The sequence below is a fragment of the Papio anubis genome, chromosome 1 (assembly GCF_008728515.1).
Source record: "Papio anubis isolate 15944 chromosome 1, Panubis1.0, whole genome shotgun sequence".
Lineage (NCBI taxonomy): Eukaryota > Metazoa > Chordata > Mammalia > Primates > Cercopithecidae > Papio > Papio anubis.
Genome location: NC_044976.1, coordinates 37,872,953 through 37,897,542, shown reverse-complemented (window position 1 = coordinate 37,897,542; position 24,590 = coordinate 37,872,953). Strand labels below are relative to the sequence as shown.

General features: G+C 51.6%; 1 protein-coding gene across 1 annotated transcript; it reads left to right on the top strand.

Moving 5' to 3' along the window:
- Window positions 1–4,249: 4,249 nt before the first annotated feature.
- NT5C1A (5'-nucleotidase, cytosolic IA) lies at window positions 4,250–24,497 on the top strand. The gene is made up of 6 exons (XM_021939693.2): window positions 4,250–4,498; window positions 10,105–10,272; window positions 10,691–10,820; window positions 12,842–12,964; window positions 15,253–15,437; window positions 17,026–24,497. The coding sequence occupies exons 1-6, from the start codon at window positions 4,364–4,366 to the stop codon at window positions 17,389–17,391; spliced, it is 1,107 nt and encodes a 368-aa protein (XP_021795385.1). The 5' UTR covers window positions 4,250–4,363; the 3' UTR covers window positions 17,392–24,497.
- Window positions 24,498–24,590: the final 93 nt, after the last annotated feature.

Below are 24,590 nucleotides of genomic sequence, written 5' to 3'. Positions count from 1 at the left end.
GTATTTTTTTTTTCAGACGGAGTCTCACTCTGTTGCTCAGGCTGGAGTGCAGTGGTGCCATCTCAGCTTACTGCAAGCTCCGCCTCCCGGGTTGACGCCATTCTCCTGCCTCAGCCTCCTGAGTAGCTGGGACTACAGGTGCCCGCCACGGCCCTGGATATTTTTATTTTTATTTTATTTTTTATATTTTTAGTAGAGACGGGGTTTCTCCATTTTGGTCAGGTTGGTCACGAACAGCCTACTTGAGGTGATCAACCCACCTCAGTCTCCCAAAGTTCTGGGATTACAGGCGTGTGAGCCACCGCGCCCAGCCATGCTTTTTTTTTTGTTTGTTTGTTTGTTTGTTTCTAAAGACAAGGAAACAAAGGCCCAGAGAATGGTAAAGCTGGGAACCGATCTCAGGTCTCCAAACATCAAGGCCACTGCTTGTTGTGGCTTCTCAGCCATGGGAGTGAATCCAGGTCAGAATGTGAAAAGAGATTTTAAAAAACTGGCTGGGCGCGGTGGCTCATGCCTGTAATCCCAGCACTTTGGGAGGCCCAGGCAGGTGGATCACGAGGTCAGGAGGTTGAGACCATCCTGGCTAATACGGTGAAACCCCGTCTCTACTAAAAATACAAAAAAATAGGTGTGGTGGCGGGCGCCTGCACTCCAGGCTGCTCAGGAGGCTGAGGCAGGAGAATGGCGTGAACCCAGGACTCAGAGTTTACAGTGAGCCAAGATCGCGCCACTGCACTCCAGCCTGGGCAAAGAGTGAGACTCTGTCTCAAAAACAAACAAACAAAAAAACAAAAAACACCATCAGCTCTGAGCTTCAGAGGAGGAAGCGTCTTACCTAACTGGGGAGAGGTGAGGAATAGATAAAGAGTAAAGGGCAGCCGTGGCTTCATGGAGGAGGTGGCATCTGCCCTGGGGTCTTACTAAACGTTAGCCAACAGGGCCAGGCATGCTGGAGCAGGGCTGTCTAAGGGAGCAGCCAGGTGTGGGGCTCCTGGAGTCGTGCCCTAAGGGGCCTGTTCCCAGCTTATTCATCTGAAGAAGTGCTGGACCTAGAGGCAAAGTCCTGGCTGGAGTCCAAAAACCCTGAGCCAGGGAAGCCCTGCACCCAGCCGGCTTTAGGGAGTGACAGGCAAGCCAGAGAGCATGGCCAGAAGCCTGGAAGGGTGGAAAGAACAGTTGAGGATCAAGTTCTCTAATCCTTCCAAAGAGGGATCTGGGGAAAGTTCCTTTTTTTTTTTTTAGACAGAGTCTCGCTCTGTCACCCAGACTGGAGTACAGTGGCACGATCTCAGCCCACTGCAACCTCTGCCTCCTGGGTTCATGCGATTCTTCTGCCTCAGCCTCCTGCGTAGCTGGGATTACAAGCGTGCCCCACCATACGCAGTTTTAATTTTTGTATTTTTAGTAGAGATGAGGTTTCACCATATTGGTCAGGCTGGTCTTGAACTCCTGACCTCGTGATCTGCCCACCTCAGCCTCCCAAAGTGCTGGGATTACAGGTGTGAGCCACTGTGCCCGGCCTGGGGAAAGTTCTTAAAGGGACTGAACCAGGATTGCGGGCAGGATTCCTTGATGGCAAGGAACAGTGCCTACTCATGGCAGGGTGAGTACAGGGGAATGGATTAGTTGGGACTTTTGGTTGCAAGTGAACAAAATCCAACTCATATAAGCTTAAGCAAAAAAGGAGGTTTATTGGCTCATGTAATTGGGAAGTTCAGGCATGGCTGGGTCCAGAAACTCAGTTGCCTCCTCTCTCCCTCCCGCCTCCTGCTTCTCTCTCTGTGGCACCATTGTCCTTCCAGATGTGCTTCTTCCATGTTCTTTCAGCTGCCAAACGGGTTCCCAGCTCACATTGCCCCAAATTAACAACCTCAGAGAAAAAGAGCCAAACCTCCCAGCAGCCCTAAATAAGAGTGAAGAGTGTCTCACCTGGGGTCACATGCTCATCCCTGTGTCCATGGACACAGAGCTCCCCGCCACTGGTCAGGTCTCAGTCACAAGCCTACTTCTTCACCAGAGAACGAGGGAGGCAGGGCTTTTTATTAGAAAGAGAGGCCGGGAAAAGTGATTACTCAAGCAAAACCACTAGCCACCAAATTTCCTTTCGGGGGCATTTGTTGAAACAATATGGAGAATCGCATGAAAGTGTAGGGCACCAGAGCCAGGCCTTAGCTAGAACTTGGGAAGCTGTCAGGACCAGAGGTGGCTCCCTCTCAGGGCAGCATGGTTTCTCTCATGTGCTGTGCTCTGCACATCCTTTCCCATCTTGATCTGCTGCTCAGCTTATTCTGCTCAGAGAGTTTCCACCTGCACTGAGCTTTACACTGCATATAACTGCAGTCTGCTGAGGCTCACCCAGGTCTCCTGGGAGCCAACTGTATTTCATAGCATCTTCAGCTTCTATTCCAATGGTCGACTGCCTAGCCCATTTCCCAATTCCAAATTCCTGAGAAAGAGAAATCTGATTGGCCCAGGTCATCTTTTCAAGCCAATCACACAGATTAAAGGCCACTGGACAGCATGGGGGTGGCTCACTTTTGTGTCCAGTGCTCACCTCCATCCAAGTAACCACTCTATACATTCTTCCTGAGTGACTTCATCGTTCTCCTCCATGAGGCACCTGAGAATGACTGACCCCATTCCTAAAGTTTCAATTATTTATTGCAGTGTAACAAACTGCCCCAAAACTTAGTGCCTGAAACAACAATTTATTATTTTACTGCTTCATGTTGTGTTGGCTGGCGTCATCCACATAGCTGCACTCCACTGGGAGCTGAGCTGGGGCTGGGACAACCGGGAAGGCCTCATTCACATGTCTGCCAGTTGTGCCTATAGTCACCTGGGCTGTCGCTAGCTTCTTATCCTCCAGGTCCTGTCTGTCTCACTATGTGGCTTTTCCAGCAGGATAGTCCAGGCCTCTTTACATAGTAGCCGACTCCCAAGAGGGCAAAAATGGAATCTGCAAGGCCTCTTAAGACATAGCTTGGAAACCACACAGCACCACTTCTACTCTGTTCAATTGGTCAAAGCAAGTCACAGGGCCAGCTCAGACTGGACTCCACCTCTGAATGGGAAGAGTGTCAAAGTCGCATTGCCAAAGGACAGGCAGGATGGAAGAAGTTTTTGGGCCATCTCTGGAAACAATCTACTAAGCCTAGAAGTAAATCTAAACACATTTCTCCCCAATCCTAACATTTTATTATGATTTTTCCCCTTCCTCCCACACAAGGTTTGGTTTGTTCCTCCCAGGACCTGGTGGAGGCTCAGGGGATCACTCCATTCTGTAGCCCCATCACCTCCCCAGTCAGAGGCCCTCCTGGCTAAGCCAGTGTTTTCTCCTGCGTCTTCCACCCACCCATGCACACCTCTGAGAGAGGCTACTTGCCTGCTTCCTAGTCTGTGCCTTGGGATGGGTGACATTTGTGTATGCACCCCGAGACTATTACAGAGCTCTGCATCAAGAGGGACAACACCCTGGAATTCCAGGATGTTAGTTCCGAGGCCCCTCTTCTGCCCTCCCTCTATCCAGCCCCTTCATGGCCTATAACTAATTACTCCAAGCTGGGCAGGTGGGGGCCTGGGAATGCGCGCCCCCTGCTGACCACCAAAGGGCCAGCAAGAATTCCTGTTCAGAGTCCCTGGGAGTCTCTCTGGGTCCCCACCCCAGGTCAAGAGGAGCCTGGTCTCGACATGGACTTCGAGGGCCCCTCCTAGGTGGTGTGGACGAGCTGCCGGGCTGGGGCCTTCACTGAGCTCCCGCTGGGAGCAGGCTTCTGCTAGTGGTCGGAGCTACCATGCATCACCTCCTGCTCGCCTGCCGGATGGACTGGCTTCGGAGGGAAGGGGACATCGTCAGGATCCCAGGGTCCTGGCTCCTAAAGAAAAGATGGGCGGCTAGCTTTTGGGAGGGGGACGGCTAGCTTTTCATTTTCTCGTTTGGAGATCACATCCTGGGGGGAAAAAAAAGTTGTCATGCCTCTCCTCTCTCCGCGCCCTTCAGCGCCTGCGAAGAACACCATTTTCGCAATCCCAAATCCGCTGCAGCCCACAAACCCAGAGAGCCAGAGAGCCCTCCTCACCACCCAACCGGCTTCGGGCGTGGGTCGGTCGGGGAAGGAGAGCCCAGCTATCCCTCATACCGTACGGCAGTAGCAGCAGCAGCGGCAGCGACACACGGGCGACCGAGAGGGCGAGTGTGACCTCCCCCCACCCGGCGGGCGGGGAGCCCAGCTCACACGCACAGTCTCCCCGCCGCTGCCCGCCCCCTTCCTCGCAGGGACTCGCCTCCCTCCTGCAGCCCAGCTCAGCCAGCTCCGCGTCTACGCCGCTGCCTGCTCTGGCCGGGCCCGGTCAGAGCCGGAGCATGGAACCTGGAGAGCCCCGGGAGCCCCAGGAGCCCCGCGAGCCCGGGCCAGGAGCGGAGACCGCTGCGGCCCAAGTCTGGGAGGAAGCCAAGATTTTCTACGACAACCTCGCGCCCAAGAAGAAACCCAAATCGGTAAAAGCAATGCACGGGTATGCGCGGGACGGGGGAAGGGTTACCCCGGAGGAGGGGTCATAAGTCTCTTGGGAAGGGACCCGTGGCGCCCCTCTGGGAGGGGACGCAGCTCCTCAGCCCCAGAATGCGCCTGGCAGCTGGCGCGGGATCGGGTTTATTTTGGGAGCTCTGCTCTGGTGTATTTTTTACCGGGACTCGGGTTCCACGCCAGGATCCCCCTCCCCCATGCTGTCAACAGGGCCCAGCTAGAGGCCCGCAGCCCCAGCCCCTCCCCGCGCGGGCCGCCGGGGAGCGCGGATTGCACTTGTTGGCGAGGCCGGTCGGCAGCGCTTGCAGAAGCGCCCCAGGCGCGGGTAACCAGATTCGGGAACCCGGTTCCTGGCTGTGCGCTCTGGTCTCCGCCACCTGGGCATCGGGCTCCGGACCTGAGACTCTGCGTTTGGAGTCTGGCTCTGGGCCCTTGGCCCTGGGCTGGGGGCAGTGTGCTCCCCGCGTCCTAAGTTGCTCTCTCCAGGCACTGGGATCCACACTCTGCCCTGGGAGGCGATCGGCGCCCCTGGCTGCAGGCTCCCAGCGCTGGACTCTGCCCCCCATCTCGGCTTGTGCTCCCCTTGCAGTGGACATTAACATCTCCACGACCCTGTGGTGGTGTCAGCCGTCTGGGACCTCACACAGAGGAGCTCTCTCCTCTCCCCCATCAAACACGTTGATGATGCCCTGGTCTGCCCCTGGGCCTTGCTGTCTCCAGCTTCCCAGATGGCAGAGCTTGAGGAGAGAACTGAGAATAGAGGTTGGCCCACAGCGGTCCTCCAAAGAGCTCCAGCTTGATCTTAAAGCAACTTGCTGCTTCCCTCCAAGGACCCCTCCCCAAGAGGTCCACCCTATCAGCAATCATTCACTTAGCACCTCCAAGCTCTGCTCAAGCTTGCACACTGATGGAGGCTCCAGAGATGAGAGCCTGGGGGAGTTGCAGGGGAGTGGAGTAGTGATGTCACACTGGGGAAAGCTTTTTAGAAGTGGCATGTATCCTGATCTTAAAGCCTGAGTAGCTGGAGTTTCCCAGAGAGAGGGAAACAGGACAGGCAGAAGTCATGCAGATGTCTCTGAAGCTCAAGACTGTGTTCCCGAGTAAGTTCTGAATGAAGAATGCAGGATTGTTGGGAGAAGAGCTGGAGGGATGTGGAAGAGCCCACAGAGGGCCTTGGGGATCATGTTAAGGAGTCTGGACCTTACTCAAGGAGGTCAGGGATTTCCAAACTAGCTTCCCCAAGCCCTGTGTTTCAGGGAGTCTGCACATGTGGGAATCCAAATTATTTTCTTTCTTCTTCAGACTATGTTTTATACAATTAAAAATGTGGAATAAAACCCAACTCACTCTAATGTATTAGGTGAACATTTTAGCAGCTTAAAGGCCACTAGCTTGGGCTGCAGATTTTTTTAAGCAAACCTCAGAATAAGGCTTCCCCTGTGATCTATTTCATCAAAGAGCATCTTGAGATTGCAAGGCCTGTAGTTTAAAACAAAACAAAACAAAAAACCTTTTAGCATTTCCAACCACTTATTGGTCTGAATCAGGACTTTCTTAATAGTGTACAAATACAAACACAGCAAAAACTTGGCTGGATGCTGAAGCTTAAGTCTGCACTGGCATTCTAACCTCTAGTTTCAAATTTGTTGTCATGCAAACAACTGTGTTGTTTTCATTGGTTGACTTTATAATAAATAAATAAATGTAATGCATTTGAATCTGTAAAATATAAATATACACCAATTATATATGTTATATCTGGTACCACATGGTATGAGATATATGGTAATATCTGGCTTACATATTGAATTCAAAGTTCATTTGAATTCATTTAAATAAAAGCTCAACCCACATTTAAAAAAACACATGAATACCATTATGGAGCTATTACAGGATTTTTCATCAGGGGATTAACTGGGTCCCATTTTTATTTTAGAAAGATCACTCTGGGATGGATTGGAAAGGGTGAGTCCGGCAGCAAACCCACCAGTAAGAAGGCTGGTGCCTCTCTGAAGAGGAAGCTGGATGAATGTCAATGCTGTGGCCTGAGTGATGGGCGGGGGAAGGGATGGAGACTTGAGGACTGGGGTAGTGAAAGCATCAGTGATCAAAATCCATTTCCTCCCCAGGCACCAAGGAACTGGAGAGCTCAGGCCCAGTTGTCAGTCATAACCCCTGGGTCAGCCCCTGACTCTCACGGTTCTCTGGGAGGCAAGAAGCCTGGAGACTTCCCAGCTCCTATTCCTTCCTGCAGAAGCCCCTCTTCCCACAGGCTATTTTGGGGGCTTTAGGCCTCATGGGCCCCATCATGGCCTGGCCTGGGCTAATTCTCATTCCCAGGAGCCTGAGTAAAATATTTAACGCCTGAAGGCTTGTTAGAGGCCCTCACCTCATGGGGTCACAGCACTTCTTCAATCCAGTACTCTGCTGTCTGTCTCTCCTTCAGCAGCCTTTCCCTCTCTAAGTCCTACTAGGAATAACAGTTTTTTTGCCTATGTTTCTATCTTGGACCCAATAGGCAGAATTACGTTAGCCTAAATGGGAGCTCCTCAGGCAGGCCAAGTGGGAGTGGGCTGCCCTCTGTTATTCTTCCATTCCCATCCCCTAGCTGCAGCCATCAGCCTGAGCCTGGAAGGCAGAGAGAGCTGCCAGGACCCTGGTTTCCTGGAGCTCCGAGCTCCCAGACTGAGCCCTTGAGCCACTCTGACCCAATTCCCAGTCTGAGATCAGGGCTTCTTTCTGCTCTCTAGAAGTACTGTTCCTAGATGCCCCTGCCAACACATGGCCACCTCTGCGGCCAGGCCCAGGAGGGTTTCTACATCCATGACTTCTCCCCAGCTCTGGCCAGCCCCTTTCACCTGCTCCTTCAGCTCCACCTGGAGCCTGGACAGATCATTCATCAATCCCAGCTGGGATCCATATTTCTTACACAGTCATGGCCTCTGGGATCTTAGACACCACCTCACTTGTACTGTGTCACAGCAGTCTAAGTGGGGATGCAGAGTCCTGCCCTTGGGACCCCCATTCTGACGGGAAGCAGAGACCAGCCATTAGAAACCTCCGTTTGTGGGCATGCCCTGATCATTTCTGCCAAATCTGGAAAGCGAAGGCTGGGGGAGATGTTTCCAGGGAAGGCAGAAGTAGCAAGGGATGGGGTCTTCTGGGAGTTGTTGAGGAGGGGAATGGCAAGGGGACTGCAGTGTGGATAGAGGTCAGGCTAGAGGCTGGAGACTTGAGATCTCATCTTGCTCTGCCTTGACCTAGAGTGATAATCTGCCCCTTTCTGGGCCTGTTTCCCTGTCTGGAAAAGAGAGAAGCAGAGGCCTCTTGGGGCCAGTGTAGCCAGGACGTTTTTCTTGAAATAGCCAGGGGTGGGACGGATTGGGGTCTGTCTAAGTAGCTTAGCCAGAGGGAGCCTAGGACTTGGCAGTCTGGCAGGGACTATGGGACAGAAAGTGAGGAGTGAGACCTTGGCTGGCTGCTAGGGCTGGAGTGGCAGGCTTGGGAACCTGCCTAATGGGGCTGGGAGGACAGCTGACTCTCTGTCCTTAAAGGGGTGATGGCCCTGTCCCTGGGGCAGTAAGTCCAAGGGGTGGAGCAAGCTCAGCTCCTGTTCCAAAGGCCTCCAGGCCTCCAGGGTTTATGAGGGTGGGTCTCCCCACTCCACCACCAACCCCGCCCTTAGGACACACACATGGTGGTAGTCAGCAACTGAGAAAGGTATTTGGGTTGAACCTCCAAGAAGAAGCACCTGTCCTGCCACTGCCTTACACAGACCTTGCTGGCCACATATACCATCTTGGCTGGGGTTAAAAGTCAAATGCAGAAAGTCTACCACGAGTCCTTGGGGAACTCTTTTGCCTTCCACTCCCATTGTAAGGTTCTAAAGCTGCATTAACCACTAGCCACATATAGCTGTTTAAGTTCATTGAAATGAAATAAAATCTAAAATTCAGCTCTTCGGTCTCATTAGTCACATTTCAAATTGTTCCATAGCCACAGGGACAGCACGGATTATGGAATATTTCCATTATCATAGAAAGTTCCATTGGACAGTGCTCTTTTAAAAGATGGCATTGGCCTCTGTCTTGGGGGTGGATCTTGAGCTCCATGGGGACAGGGATCACACTTGTGTTGTTTCCTGCCATGTCCACCACAGTGTCTCTCAGATGGCAACCACTCAATGTTGTCAACTGATTGGAGCCCAGGACTGACCCCAAAAAGAAGCAATAGAGTTGAGTACACAACCCACGGGTGATCAGGAGAGGTGAGAATGAGAGGTGCATTTATGAACCTTGACTTCAATTTGAGCCCCTCATTTTTAATTTGTAAAGTGGGAATCATGACCCCAGGACTGCTTAGGACACAGAGATGTGGTGGGATTCTCCAGGTATCTGTAAGTTCCTTGGGCACTCATATTCTGATCCTCCTAAGGGACTATAAAGGTTCAGCTGCTGTCTGGGGTGGCGGGTGCCTGTAGTCCCAGTTACTTGGGAGGCTGAGGCAGGAGAATCGCTCAAACTCGAGAGGCAGAGGTTGCAGTGAGCTGAGATCACGCCACTGCACTCCAGCCTGGGGAACAAGGGTGAAACTCCATCTCAGGAAAAAAAAAAAGAAGGGGAAAGTATGCCCTGATGTGACAAAGGTCAGATGGGGCAAAGCTAGGGGATGGGAAGAGGGGAATGGAAAGGGAAGTAAGGGTCTGTTGTGAAGGGCTTTCTATTCCCACACTAGAGGCTGCCAACCATATTCTGAGAATAGTGTGCACCACTAAAGAGGGGAGCTGTGGTCAGATCTGAACTTTAGAAAAATCTCCTGACAGCAGCATGAATGACAGATTAGAGAAGGCGACAGATGACCAGAACAGCCTGAATGAAAGAAGTGGGTGGATTCTAGTAGAGTTGACTCATTTCAGTGATTGATTGATGAGGAAGGGAGTTGAGGCTGACTTCCCAGTTTCTGCTTCAGTAATGAGTGGATAGTGGTTCTAAGCCTTGCTAAGAGTTACAGGGAGAAGGGATCAGGTTTGGGAGGGGAGAAGGTGATGGGAATTCAGCCTTGGGAATGTTAACTTTGAGAGGCTGTTAGTCAACTGGGGCAGTTAGATGGATGTATGAATCTGGAGCTCAGGAGACAGATCTGAGCTGGAGATACATTTTTTTATATAAATTGTCATATTTATGGACACCATTTCTTCCTAAGGGCATGCAGCTCTTATTTTTTAATGGAAACCATCTGAGATCATCTCCAGCATCAGTCATACTTTGGCCACATATATTGGCTTCGTTTTTTTGTTGTGTCCAGATGCCCGACTAGATTGCAAACTTCCAAGGGCATGGCCCTCCCTCCATCAGATTGTGCTTCCAGCAAGGGAGCTAGCACTTCTCTCAACCCCCATCTGGGTCCGTCATAGATGGGGTCCTGACCTAAGTCCACAACTGCTCAAGCTGGGCCTCTTTAGGGTACAGGCTGGGTCTGGGTCTTCTCCATGTCCCCACTACCCAGGGAGACTCATACATGTAAGCCTGCCTCAGGGGCAGTCGTCTGAGTGACAACCCCCTCTCCCATAACTCTGCAGCCCAAGCCTCAGAATGCAGTCACCATCGCTGTGTCCTCCCGAGCCTTGTTTCGCATGGACGAGGAGCAGCGGATCTACACGGAGCAGGGCGTGGAGGAGTACGTGCGCTACCAGCTGGAACATGAGAACGAGCCCTTCAGTCCCGGGCCTGCCTTCCCGTTCGTGAAGGTGAGGGGGCAGTTCCACCACTAGCTCATACAGTGCCTTTGTGGGGATTAGAACAAAGCACTCCCACGGGTATTTGAGTAAGGAAAAAGGGCCCCTCTGGGCAGATGTAACCACACGGGTGCACAGCTTGGCTAGGTGACAGAGCCTTTTGGGAAGAAAATTCGTCCACCCTCTGGAAGAACGCAGCCCCACGCCTGGTAACCAGCTTGGTGAGTGGAATGCGGGCTGGATTTCAGCCCCGACTCTCTCCAGCTAGGTACCCCTGAGCGGTAAGCAACTTGCATTAGGAGAAGGTAGTTCATGCGCACTGATCTCATCCCAAGCATGGCTCCTCACCTCCCCTCATTGGATCCTTGGCCACCAACTTCAGGTATCAATCCTTGGGGGTCTAAGCTGGGGTGTGCCCTCTCCCTTCCAGGCTCTGGAGGCTGTGAACAGGCGGCTGCGGGAGCTGTACCCCGATAGCGAGGACGTCTTCGACATTGTCCTCATGACCAACAACCATGCTCAAGTGGGTGTCCGCCTCATCAACAGTATCAACCACTATGGTGAGCATGAGCATGAGAATGGGGGGTTTGCCCTGGGACACCCCTACCAGACCCCCAGGGATGGGGCCACACCTCTGCAGGATGGAGTTGTACTGACCGGAACCCCAAGCCCAGTGTGTGCTGGTAAATTCCCTCTTTAAACAAACAAACAAAACCCTGATTTGTAGTGTTGCTAGTTTTCAGGGTGTAAATATTTCCACCAGGACTGGTTTCAAGCTATCAGTGGTTGAACAATACAAATGGCTCACAAAATTTCTGAGTGTTTAACTGTGGGCTTTTGCAAGCCTGTCCAAGTCAGCTCCAGCACACCCCACTCTCAGTGTGATTAGGTGGGACACTTACTGCCTCCCTGCCTCAGTTTCTCTAACAGTGATGGGGCTAACAGGTCTCACAAGGCTGCTGGGAGAATCAGGTGCAGCTGTCAGAGCGAAAGGGCTTTGCGTCTTAGTCAAGGTTAAAAATAATAGACCCTCCAGAGCTAGCTTAAGCCCAGGAGAATTTCTTATTAGGTTACAGGGGTGTCTTTCAGAGGACAGGAAATAAAATTGGGCCTACAAAGGCCTGAATCCAAGTACTGGAAATCTCTCCCAGGATCTTCTTTTCTTCAGGCCACATGAACATTTATTTGTGCTTCTCTAGCAAGTTTGCTCTTTTTTTTTCCTCTCTCCCCTGAAATTGGATTTCTCTGCTTTTCCTAAATAAAAACTATGTTCAAGAAAACCGGGCCAGGCGCGGTGGCTCATTCCTGTAATCCCAGCACTTTGGGAGGCCAGGGCAGGTGGAACACTTGAGGTCAGGAGGTCAAGACCAGCTTGGCTAATATGGTAAAACCCTGTCTCTACTAAAAATACAAAAATTAGCCTGGCGTGGTGGTGCACACCTGTAATCCCAGCTACTCAGGAGGCTGAGCCATGAGAATCACTGGAGAGGAGAGGAGAGGAGAGGGGAGGGGAGGGGAGGGGATGGGAGGGGAGATCCACTTTGGGGAGAGAGAGAGAGACAGGAAAATAATACACCTGGCGGGGTTCGGTGGCTCGCGCCTGTAATCCCAGCACTTTGGGAGGCCGAGGCGTGCAGATCACGAAGTCAGGAGATTGCGACCATCCTGGCTAACACGGTGAAACCCTGTCTCTACTAAAAATACAAAAAAATTAGCCGGGTGTGGTGGTGGGCACCTGTAGCCCCAGTTACTCGAGAGGCTGAGGCAGGAGGATGGCGTGAACCCGGGAGGCAGAGCTTGCAGTGAGCCGAGATCACGCCACTGCACTCCAGCCTGAGCGGCAGGCAGAGCGAGACTCTGTTAAAAAAAAAAAAAAAAAAAAAAAAAAGAATACACCTGTATTTATAGGTTTACAAGGCCTGGTTTTTAGCAACCAAAAGAGTCTAGTAGGCATTTTTAAATCCTAATTTCAAATTGCTGGGAGCAGGATTGATATTAAAAATGTTTAACCACCTGTGTGACATCCACACTGCGTAATCAGGACGGACTCTCCCTATAGTGCTGAAGCAGGGCTCTGAAGGACCCCTGCCATACCAGGCATTACCACCTTCTGTTGTGGACTCTGGGGAGGACGGAGGTCCTGGGTAAGGGGCTGCGAGAGTGACGGGTAACTTAAATGGGCTCAGAGCAGCAGCCGGTTTATCAACCAACAAATACTTTACAACCTTTGCAGTCATGAGGACCAGCGGACTGGCAGCCTAGGTAATCAGATTGGCTCAGCTTGGGTCAGGTGTCTGCTCTTATCCAATCAGCTATGACTAGGAGGCGGGGTCACACAAGCATGTAGCACTGTGATTCCTTGACAAGAGACTGTCCCTGTGAGCTGGGCAATTGCTCTAGAGATGTTATTGTCCGCACTTCATGAAGGATGGAGGGGCTCAGAGGGGAACACTGGCCTAAAATCACACAGAGACACTCTGTGCTGCCGTACCACACCCAGAACTAGGATGGCGTCCACTGGACACAGAGAGAAGCCCAGGGTTGACCCTGGCCTCATCTGGGTCCTTTACCTCCTTCCCAGACCTGTTCATCGAGAGGTTCTGCATGACAGGTGGGAACAGCCCCATCTGCTATCTCAAGGCCTATCACACCAACCTCTACTTGTCAGCCGATGCGGAAAAAGTGCGAGAAGCCATTGATGAAGGTAAGTCCAAGTGAGGAGGGAGAATATGGGGAGTGCAGCAAAGGGGTCCCTGAGGTGGAAGGCCTGGTCCTAAAGTTCTGAGCAGGTGCTGGGAGTTGCCATGGTAACTAGAAGGCAAGGCTACGCAATACTTTCCTTAATTCTTATAATCTGTCCTATAAGTTCTGAAAGCAAGGCCCTACCCATTCCATCTTCCTACTTCTGGCCCTACTGTGTCATGGATGCTTTTACTACCCAGCATCACCCAGCTTTCTGTTTCCATGGAAACACTCTCTACAGCCCAGACACCTACTTTCTTCCATGATTTCTCCAAGTCAGAAGGAGTTCTGATTCCTGTAAAACCAAAGGCAGCCTCTGCCCTGTCCTGGGCCAATGGGGAGGAGGATTCGTATCTAGTCCAGCCTGAATGGTAGGGTCTGGGGAATGGCCATCATCTCCAGCAGCTGGGCTGGCCAGTGCTTAGGGGAGTTTAGGAGACCCGGATGCAAGTACTGACAAAGAGAATGTCCCTCTATGTGTGTCTTCTTTATATTTTTTATTTTTTTATTTTTATTTTTTTATTTTTGAGACGGAATCTCACTCTGTCTCCCAGGCTGGAGTGCAGTGGCGTGATCTCGGCTCACTGCAAGCTCTGCCTCCTGGGTTCACGCCATTCTCCCCCTTCAGCCTCCGAGTAGCTGGGACTATAGGCGCCCGCCACCATGTCCGGCTAATTTTTTGTGTTTTTAGTAGAGACGGGGTTCTACCATGTTAGCCAGGATAGTATGTGTGTCTTTCCAGGGGCAGTTTTGGGTGGTATCCATATTCTCAGTCCTCCCAACGAGGTGCGTATCCTATTGCAGGTGGGAGAAAACAGGCCCATACAGGAGAAAGGACTGGCCAGCTGCCTGAGAGGGCTCGTTAAGCTGAACACTAGTGGCAAGTTTCTTTATCAACCAACAATATATTCACTTTTCTCTTCCTCTTTCATGTTGCCTGCTGCCTGGAAGCCTGGTCTCTCTCCCCTGATAACTCACTCCCCTGAGCTGCTTTGGAGCTCCTAGAGGCTTTCTTTAACCAGGAACCAGGAGCCATTTTCCTAGACAGATGTCACACCCTCTGGTTGGGGCCTTGGCACTGGCATGTAGGTGTGCCTCTGTGTGTTCGTAACTTGACCTCAGGCTAAGGAGCAAGATAATGGTCCACGGGGAGGCCCTGCTGAGGGTAGGGGTGGTTCTGGATCATCTTGGTTCCAGTGCTGGCAGAGCTGAGAAGGTGCTTGGCTTGATGCCTGGCACTGGCCCTGCTTGTAGCATCCTCAGGCTAGTGAAGTTGTGTGCGGGTAGCGCTGCTCACTCCTCCCAAAGCTCACCTAAGCCCAGCCTCTGTGATCCTCAGTTCTCAAAGAGTTGGGCTGAAGTGGTCTTTGAAGAGATGGAGACTAGGGAATGGGCTCAGCTAGCAGCCCAGGTCTCCAGCCTCCAGCACTGGCTTTCTGCCATCTAGTGCAGCTCTAGCCTGGAGCCTGAACCCCTGAGAGGCATCCTTGGATCCCTGGAGGAGCCCGGGGTTGCAGAGAGTTTGTGCACACAACTAGCCATCACTTGTGCTGTCTCCCAGGGCCACCTAGGTTGTTTTTTGGAACCCTGAACAGCTGCCAGTAGGGCATACCTGGGTGTCATTGTGGCTGTAGACTGACGGTGCCTGTACTCACCTCACCCGATTGCAGCCTATGGTTTCAGCCCCAGAGGTGAGAGGCCCTTAATTTTACAGTGGTGCAGAGAAGGTGAGTGACTTGCTAGAACCAATGGTGAGGGAGTGACTGAGGCCAAGCCAGAGTTGGGGCTCCTTCCAGCCCCAATGTAGGTCTACAGCAGGGGTTGTAAAGCACCCCTGGCAGGAAGGCAGTGGCCAGTGGGACTCATGTTTGGCTGGTCCACAGCAGCATGATCTTACTAGGGGTCTAAGTATTGAAATTCCTTCACACTGGTTGGTAAATAGTTCCTGCCCTGAGTCCTGAGTGCCCTCCTCCCCCCCGGGACTCCTCCCAGACTTTTCCACAAAGCAATAACCAACAGGGTAACCTGGCAAGGCAAGGGCCCTAGAGATCTGCTTCAGAGCCACTGCTGCTGCCCTCTTCGTGGCCAGGATCCATGCACTACCAGTTTTTACATGTTTTAAATATTAGTTTTTATCAGCCTTGCCCTGAGTCCTGCATGAGGCAGGTGGGGCAAGGACAGCCTAAGTTAGCCCGCTCTGGCCCTACTGCCCAGCCTGAAGGCAGATAATGCTTGCCTCTCTCTGCCTAGGGATCGCAGCTGCCACCATCTTCAGCCCCAGCAGGGACGTGGTTGTGTCCCAGAGTCAGCTGCGCGTGGCCTTCGACGGGGACGCTGTGCTCTTCTCGGATGAGTCGGAGCGCATCGTCAAGGCCCACGGGCTGGACCGATTCTTCGAGCATGAGAAGGCCCACGAGAACAAACCTCTGGCTCAGGTGCTCCATATAGACCCAGAACCCCTGAGAGGAACAAGGCAGCTCCCCAGATCCGCCCTTGGCCTGCACTCCCAGCCTGGAACCAAACAAACCCCAGGCTCAGCCCAGATTCCAGCCCGGTCCCGTCAACCCTCTCACTTGACCACTGGCCCCCCATCAATGAGCTTCCACCCACTTTGTTGAGCCCACATCCCCTCACTGAAGTCCGAACCCCACTTTGAAGCCTCCATTCTCTAAGCCTCTCTCTAAGCCCATACCCACTCTCTGCAGCTCAAATCTCCATTTCTGAGGTCTCCTTTCCCTGCCTGATGTCCCCATTCTCTACATCCCCCCGTTCTCTGAAGTCCCTGCCCTGCTCTGAAGGTCTCATTCTGTTTCTCTGAAGCTCCCATCGTCTCTCTGGAACCCTCACTTCCTCCCCTGAGATCCCCCACCCCTCTGAGAGCATGCCCACCCTCTTAAGAAGCCTGTTTCCCTCCCTGGAAACAGGAGGAAACGAACTGCTGGACTGGGACACCTCACTGGGGCAGGGAGATCCAGCTGGGTGTGGCATCTGGGGCAGACCATTTGCTTTGGGACACCTCCTGCCATCCATCCCTTAGCTGGGGGCATAGGGACACTCACTCACCCTCAAACTGCTCAGTGTCTCTCAGAACAGAATATACCCTAGAGCTTGGTGGAAATTTCCTGGAGTTGGGGCTTTTGGATTCTCCAGCTCTGCTGGGAGCTCCTATTTGAGCTTTTAACAAAAATCTGCATGCTCAATAATCTCAGAGCCTCCCGCTCCAAGAGCTCAGCAGGTTTCAGTTGTGGCTCCTAAATATTCAGTTCACATCTGTTCTTGTGAGTTGCCTCTGAAATCCTTGGGAATCCAGGGCAGGAGAGTTATCCTACTAAGTGGTAAGCAGAGGCCCAGGAGACCACTGCTTATTCCAGTTCACCTAGCAAGCAAGAGGTCTCCAAGACGAGGAGCCCCCTTTTGTTTATTTCTAGCTGCTTTGGAAATAAGCAGTCTTCTTCATTGTCGTCTGCTTTTTTATTCTCACATCCTCAGGAAGCTTCATTGTTCTGGGCACTGTAGAGAATAAATTATTTCCCTGACCCTAGAGAGCTTGAGGATGACACCCTGAGCCACCTGGGTGCCAGATGGGCATGGTTGATACTCAACAGTTACACATTTGCCCATCTTCTCCAGCTGTTTACAGCTGGAGTCCATTCTGATTGAAGGGTGCCCATTGCCATAGTTACTAGTTTTAATATCCTCCCTGTTGATGGGCACAAAAGGCCACACTTACAGAGCTTCAGGACAGACATCTGTATACCTTGATGGGCATATGGATGGAGGATACATATCAACAGTTGCCCTGAGAGTTATTCTGACCCTGCACCAGTATGCAATAACACAGTTCCCCTGACTGGAGCCCCACTGGCGCACACAGCAGCATAAGTAGGCATGAGCAGAACTAACTGAAAGATTTAGGGATCCTGAACTTTTCACACCAGACAAGACACTAGTGCTTTAGGGAGAGCAGGGGGCAAATATTTGGGAGGTGGTAGAGCTAACAGTGTTCCCCTTGCCTTCTCATAGGGCCCCTTAAAGGGCTTTCTGGAGGCACTGGGTAGGCTGCAGAAGAAGTTCTACTCCAAAGGCCTTCGGCTGGAGTGCCCAATTCGTACCTACTTGGTGACAGCACGCAGTGCAGCCAGTTCTGGGGCCCGGGCTCTCAAGACCCTGCGCAGCTGGGGCCTGGAGACAGATGAAGCCCTGTTCCTCGCTGGAGCGCCCAAGGGCCCCCTCCTAGAGAAGATCCGCCCACACATCTTCTTTGATGACCAGATGTTCCATGTGGCTGGGGCTCAGGAGATGGGCACCGTGGCCGCCCATGTGCCTTATGGCGTGGCACAGACACCCCGGCGGACTGCACCTGCAAAGCAGGCCCCATCTGCACAGTAGCTGAACCACCAGCTTTACTGATCCACATTGCTCCAGGCTCCCTGAAATACTTCGACACGTCCTCTGGTAGATCCCTCTAGTTTCTCACTGTTCTGTGCTTCTGCCTGTCTGCCCGCATCCCTATGAGTGATGTACTTGTAGGAAATTATGCAGACGGAACTGGCATTCTCAACATCCCTCCTTTAGGGCAAATTCTGTGCCATGATCCTGAGTAGGACAGTAGGATTGTGCAGAGTAGCTGGATTTCAGGGGGAAGTTAATGGGTCTGAGAGAGGGAGGGTCAGAGAAGCCAGATTTCTCAAAAGGGACTTAGAATGAAAACTAACTCAATGTGGTGGAAAGAACACTGCTATGGGAGAGAGTAGATCTGGCTTCTAAGCTCTGTCCTGGAATTAACTGCATGACTTTGGGTAATCCCTCCCCTTCATGGGCCCCAGTTTCTCCATCTTTTGGGCGGTTTTCAAGCTCCCTTTTAGCCAAAGAGGCTTGGTTCTTTAAGATCGCCCTCTTAGAAGGAAGCGTTCTATGTCAGTGCTGCTGCTGGTATGTATGGCACCTTTGTGCAGATTACAAAAGGACACTGTCTAGGTGAATGAAGAACAAAAAGACAGCCCCTCCTCTGGCCTGACCCAGTCTCATGCTGGGGTACACAGCTTAGTTAGCAGGATAGAGGCTGGATTTCACTCCCCATGTGTCCTTCAGCTCAGAGGCCTCTGTCAAATGGACAAAATGCAAAATCTCCCCCAGTAACTCTATCTATAATTTTACACATTTTGAAACCACTGGACAAGATGACCTACCTGCTCCTGTGATTCTCTAACCTGAATGGTCATCAGGGCTCAGCCCAGGAAGCAAGGGGAGTGAATTGAACATGCATACAAACTCTCCTCCAGCCAGCAGGGGGCACTGCAGGCTCTTCCTGGGGAGGAGTTTTAGTAGCTGCCTGCTCAGTGTTTCCTTTGCTCTTGCTTTGAGCCAAAGTTCAGTTGCTCCTGCCTGCCAAGACCCTCACTTCCACCGCCCTCACTCCCCCAGCTATTGCATCTTGTTGAACAGCTCTGCTGGTGGGGAACGGGGCAGAGCATCAGTGTCTACTGTTGTGGCCCCAATTCTCGGGGAAGAAAGTGCAGTAGATGAGGTAGGCGGTTGTCCAGGCTGAGCCCCAGGGTGAGGTGCTGCCTGGGGTGAAGTGGGAGGTGTCAGGAGGTCTGGTGTGAGACAAAGGGTACTGACAAAGTGACGCTTGGAGAGGAAGGAGCTGAAATGTGCACCAGCAAACTTCTCCAGCTATGGGATTGTGAGTGGAAGGCCAATCAGAGCTGTCTTTGGAGGTAATGAGCTCTCCATCACTGGATGCTGTGCAAGGGCTTCCAGGATGAGATGACCTCCCCATGAAATGCATCAGCGGATCCTCCACATCTGCAGGAGCCCCTGCGGCCCCTTCTTCACCACTTTCAGAGAACTCTCACCACTTGATGAGTCAGCCTCCTCTTTTGCTGAGCATCCCCAGCTCTCTCCGAAGGGAGGGTAGAAGCACCAATGGCTGGCCCCCAGGAAGACAGAACGGGTGAGCAGACATCTGTGTGTGGACTGGTTGCCAGGCTTCTAGGAGGAATCCTAGGCATGAGCAAGCACTTTGTAAAGAAAACCAGAAGTGTCATGAGAGGGGCAGGAGCCTGGAGGTATGGTGGCAGGAAATGGGGGAGGAGAGCACCCTGGGGTTTTTGATCTTTGACCTTCTGGGGACTCAGCTCAGGGTCTGAATGGGTTCTGTGCAGTGTGGGGCAGGGTAAGAGGTGCAGAAAGATATTCCAGGAAGGAGAACAAAGTGAGAAAGCAGAGGTCGTTCTCAAAATGAGCAATGATTTGGGCCAGAAGGGCTGGGCTGGGCTTCTGCTGGCATTGTCAGAGGTCTCCATGAAGCTGGTCCCAGGGAGGAATGGTATGACTGTGTGGAATGACTAGGGCAGACACCCACAGTGACTGCTTTATCAGGGGACACTGGCATTATTGCCCCTAGAAGGGCACATGATGATGTCTTTGCACGAGGTCATTTCCACTGCACAGCCAGGATCCTTCTGGCTAACAGAGGAGGCCTTGGGGGCAGAAGACCAGGGTTGTCTCTACTTCCAGAGCTCCAAGCCTAGACAGAGGTACTGTGAGGGCCAAGGACAACCTCAAGGAAACAAAAAAGAAGTGAAGGAGGGAGCTGAGCCCCTGAGTCACCTTCATTCTTGGCTGAACTGCAGAAAGGCCCTCTCCTCACTGCCAGGGGTCAGCATCACCCCCGTGGAAGAGCCTCCAAGGCTCACAGAACTAGTGACTGCAAGAAGCCTACAAGGCCGGGCACAGCCCAGGCTCACAGCATGGCAACAGGCTGCCTGACCAGGGTGGACCTGTGCACTGGAGGCAGCACCAGATGTCACCTAATTAAGATAAACTGCAGGGATTCTGGGACCTGTGTGGTCTTGCCCCCAGGGCCTGGTGATGAACACCACTGATGATTCCATGTCTCTCAGGAAGCAGGAAAATATGATGCTGGAAGCAGAAAGATAAGGTGCAGCAAAAGCCATGGATTTCACTGGAGCCATCATTAATAGACACAGACAGCCCTGGGCAATGGAGAAAACACTAAGAGTCTAAATTCTATTATTGAAATCACAAACGAGCATCTCAGGCCTGGAAGAAAGCTTTCAGTCGCTGGAATAAAAATCTGCGGCGGCAGTCTCAGGCAGCAGTTACACGGGCCTCCTGATTGTCTTAGAGGTGAGGAGGTGCCCAGGGATGAGGAACACTGAGTGTCGTGTCACCAGGAAATTAAAAAGCCAGGAGAGCACCAAAGTCCCAGGCCTAACCAGGGAATGCAGCACTGAGGCGGAGCAGCCACGGCTTCTGAAACACTGGACCCCTTTAGCTGAGAGCACCACTTCCCCAACAAGCCCTGCAGAACACTGGTTCCAGGAGATGCCTGCCAGCAAAATCCCAGAGCCAATGGGACTGCTGCTTAGCTGAAAACTGAAGGCCCTGTTACTAAGCACTGAGACTGCTCAGCCAGTTGCAAAACATCCCCCTCTCCTATCTGAGAGCCCAATCAGAGTAGTGGGGATATATCAGAATATGCCAGAAAAAAACCAGAAGCTAGCAAGAAGTTCAAAGCCAAGATGGATTTGGCATTATAATGACACTCAATTTGTGTGCACCAGTACAGCCAAACTGATGACTAAAATCTTGAAATACCTCCATACCAGTTGGTAAATAATGCTGCGCTGAGTCCCCTGAATGTCTCTTCGTGGTCTCAGCTGACCCTTCCACTGTGAACGCTCCCTTTTCCCACAATGCAGCCTCCAGGAGGCCGCGGTGGCACTATGGCCAGTGTCTACTCTGTTTTGTGGTGTCCTGGCCATGCTGGTTTAGGGAGGTAAAGTAACTTGCCCAAAGCCATAGAGCTAGTAAGTGGCAGTGCTGGGACTCAAACTCATGTCCATCTGATGCTAGGACCCAGGTTTTCAACCATTTTGTCATACTGCTCATACATAGGCATGGAGATAGCCAGAGAAGCTCCATTCTGAGGTCTTCACTAAAGGAGTTTACTTACCCAACAGTTAACATGTTGATTTCCTGCATGGTGAAATGCTGGAATACATTTGAGTGGGTGCTTTTATTATAACTTCCTAAACAGCTAAAAATAATTTAAATTAGAGCCAAACATTTGCAAACACCTGGAAGCACTTTCAAACAATCCCAAGTTCTGAGAAACCCAGTGTGAAGACCCCTGTTTTGGGCTAATGCAGAGTTTGGCAAACTCTGGGCCCATGGGCCAGATCTGACCCATCACCTGTTTTTGTAAAGAAACTCTGATTGGGGCCAGGCGTGGTGGCTCACGCCTGTAATCCCAGCACTTTGGGAGGCTGAGGCGGGTGGATCACAAGTTCAAGAGATCGAGACCATCCTGCCCAACATGATGAAATCCCATCTCTACTAAAAATACAAAAATTAGCTGGGTGTGGTGGCGCATGCCGGTAGTCCCAGCTACTTAGGAGGCTGAGGCAGGAGAATCGCTTGAACCCGGGAGGCAGAGGTTGCAGTGAACCGAGATCACGCCGCTGCACTCCAGCCTAGCAACAGAGTGAGACTCCATCTAAAAAGAAAAGAAAAGAAAAAGATAAAGAAAAGAAACTGATTAGAACACAGCCATGCCCATTTGTTTACCTATGTTTATGACTGATTTTGCACTGCTACAGCAGAGTTGAATTGTTGCAACAGAGACTGCAAGCTAAAAATATTTACTATCTGGCCCTTTACAGAAAAATGTGCGGACCTCTGGGCTAAGGCAGACAGCCTGGCTGACGCCTCAGTGGGACGAGCCAGGTCACATCCACCTATGCATCTGTGGGCGGAGGTTGGCTCCACTGCCGAGGGGAAGGGACATGGGGGCTCCATGCCCATCTAAAGATTCCAAGTTTTGACTATTTTCAAGCGACCCATGGTTCATGATAATTTGCAGTTTTGTCGATGTACTGATTTGACTTGGGTGTGCTCTCCCAAGCTGATGAGTGAGAGGGCAGGAGCAGGGCCCTTGGCTGGGGATGAGCCCAGCTGGCTGTCCAGCATAGCTTTGTATTCCCGACTGATTTCCTCATGAGGCCTCTTAGGCAATGATGAGCTTGGTAGGTGGATGGGCATTAGCTAAACATGAGTTTTGGATAGCTTGAAGTGCTCAGTGTTGATGTCAGAGGCTCCGAGCCAACAAGGTCATCCATATACTTTCTGTGAAAGCAAGAACAAGTCTGTCGTGAAGAGGGTCCCATGAGGACTTCAGCCGGTTCAGAAGTTACTGATCATGGGCGAGAGAAAACTCCTGTAACAGCTGGAGTGGCAGTTTATTGTGGCTTGAAGGCATGTGAGCAATAAACACAAATACCCCTCATAATGGAATTGTGGATCAGGAGAATTCTAGGACCCTGCAAGTTAAGAGATTTACCAGGCTTCCGGGATCCACAGAAAGAACGGAGAGTATGGAAGATGCCCCATCTACAGCCATCATTGCTGTCGCTGTGCCATCATGATACTCTTCTCCACCAAGCCCAGACTGGGTCTCAGAATCTTTCTGTATCCAGCATTCCAGGCAGCCACTACCAGTAGGCTGGAGCTGGTGTGAACGATGAAACCTATTTTGCCATCCCTATTGGCGTTGGGTTTTGCTATCCAGAAGGCATGCAAGGTCCGGAATGTTCATTCTCTGAGGATATGACACAACTCTGAGGATGCCAGAGTCTCACCTGACTCGGGTAGAACACAAGGAGGTGGATGAATAGTATGGTGTGGCTGGCAGCTTCACCGGCCATGGGTTTTATCCAGTCTTAAAGCAAAACACAAAACCACCTCCTTTCTGCCAGTAGGTGGCACTGCAGGCCGGCACACAGCTGCTGGCAGTAGTCAAATGATTCTACCCACTGATTTACTTTTCTCTCCTTGTGACTTAGTGCGGTGCTGGACTCTAACCACGGTTAGCTCCAGCCAGCCAAAAACGACTTCAGGTGCTCTGGAAATGTTTGCTAAACACGCCCGAGTGACAGCCAATTGCTCTTGCCGACAATTACTGTGATTGTGTGTATGTATGCACACATATAAGTTTGTGCAACAGGATAAAAATCGTACATGTACATGTATTTATGTGGGTGTGTGTAATGGGCCAGATATCTCAGCCAACGACTCTATGTGTGTGTGTGTACTCACTATGTGTACAGATGGTTATCTCTGTTAACTGAGTGTCCTGGGACCCACATACTGATGGCCAGCCCTAGAATAGCTGTACCCATTTCCTTCATAACATGGGTATTTGCATATGTGCAGCTTGGGGGCCATTGAGACCAGCCCCCAACCTCTGGCCAAGAAAATCTTGGCTCCTAACCCTCTGCCTCCTACCCCTACTCCTGAGCCTTGGGAAGGAAGTGGTAGAATCTGTGTAAGGACAACCCTTTTGACTATACCTGCCTCATCATCTCCATTTGTTTCTTCCCTCCTCCTAACAGTGCCGAGGCCAACACGTCCAGTTGGGCAGATTATACACTGCAAAAATCTAGAGGGCGCCATTGGTACTGTGACATGGGTGGTACCTCTTAGACACCTGCACAACCTGCCAATTGTATACAGATGCCCTGGTCATCTCATGGCCATGGCTAGGAAAGTTGCCTTCCTTCCCCGCACCAGCCCTGCCCAACCTAGACAAAGATTCCTGCCTCTGCTTGAGTGTTCTAATGTGGCCCAGAAGTGACTTACCATTGACCTTGATTGGGAAGTATCTCCCTGATGGGCCATCCCTTAGAGGCCTTTGGAATTCCATTTATAAAAGTGAAATGTGTCTGGGAACTTTGCAGTTACTCATCTTTGCAAAGTGAAAGCCTCCGTAAGGCAAACCAAAGCTGTGAAGACTGGGGTCACTGACTCCCACACTCCTGGCCTGTGGGTGAATATATGCCTTCATGGCCATCTGCCACGGAATTAGGTAAAGGCCTCAAGGCTAGTCTTGTAGCTAGCTGCCGCAAAGAAGCCACCAAGAAAATCACTGAGGTCACCCTAGACTGGATGCCTGGGCCGGGGTCACAAACCCCAGTGCCTACAGAGGCCAAGCAGGAAACATAAATGAGTGGAGAGGATTAAGCCAGGTCTTCAGTGAGAATGGAGAACGCTGTGGTCTGCCATGGTTGCTGCCACATGGGAATGTGGCCTGAGATTGCCAGATAGCCCACCCCATTTTTGAAGAGAAGCTGGGAATCTGGTCGTTTAAATGCTGACAACTATTTTGAATTTAGAAAACACCATCCGGGCCAAATAAAACATATTCTGTAGGCGAGATCAGGCCCTCGGATCTCCAGTTTGCATCCACTGGCCCAGGCCCAGAGACTTGGGTTTTTAAGACCCAAGTCACTGAGAGTCTGAGGATATTACACTCAGATTCTCACTGTTGGATCTTTAAGAGACCTCAGAGATGATCTAGTTCAGCCTTTGTGTGTTCAAAACTGCATATGTACAAAGTTTTGTTTTTTTTTTTTTTGAGACGGAGTCTTGCTCTGTCGCTCAGGCTGGAGTGCAGTGGCACAATCTTGGCTCACTGCAACCTGCGCCTTCTGGGGTCAAGCAATTCTCCTGCCTCAGCTTCCCGAGTAGCTGGGATTACAGGTGCCCGCCACCACGCCCAG

What these genes read in the sequence shown, in the direction of transcription:
- NT5C1A (XM_021939693.2), top strand. Translation starts at nt 4,364, where the DNA reads ATGGAACCTGGAGAGCCCCGGGAGCCCCAGGAGCCCCGCGAGCCCGGG. An exon ending in CCAAGAAGAAACCCAAATCG is followed by an intron (nt 4,499 to 10,104) that starts GTAAAAGCAATG and finishes ATAACTCTGCAG; the next exon opens with CCCAAGCCTCAGAATGCAGT. An exon ending in AGAACAAACCTCTGGCTCAG is followed by an intron (nt 15,438 to 17,025) that starts GTGCTCCATATA and finishes GCCTTCTCATAG; the next exon opens with GGCCCCTTAAAGGGCTTTCT.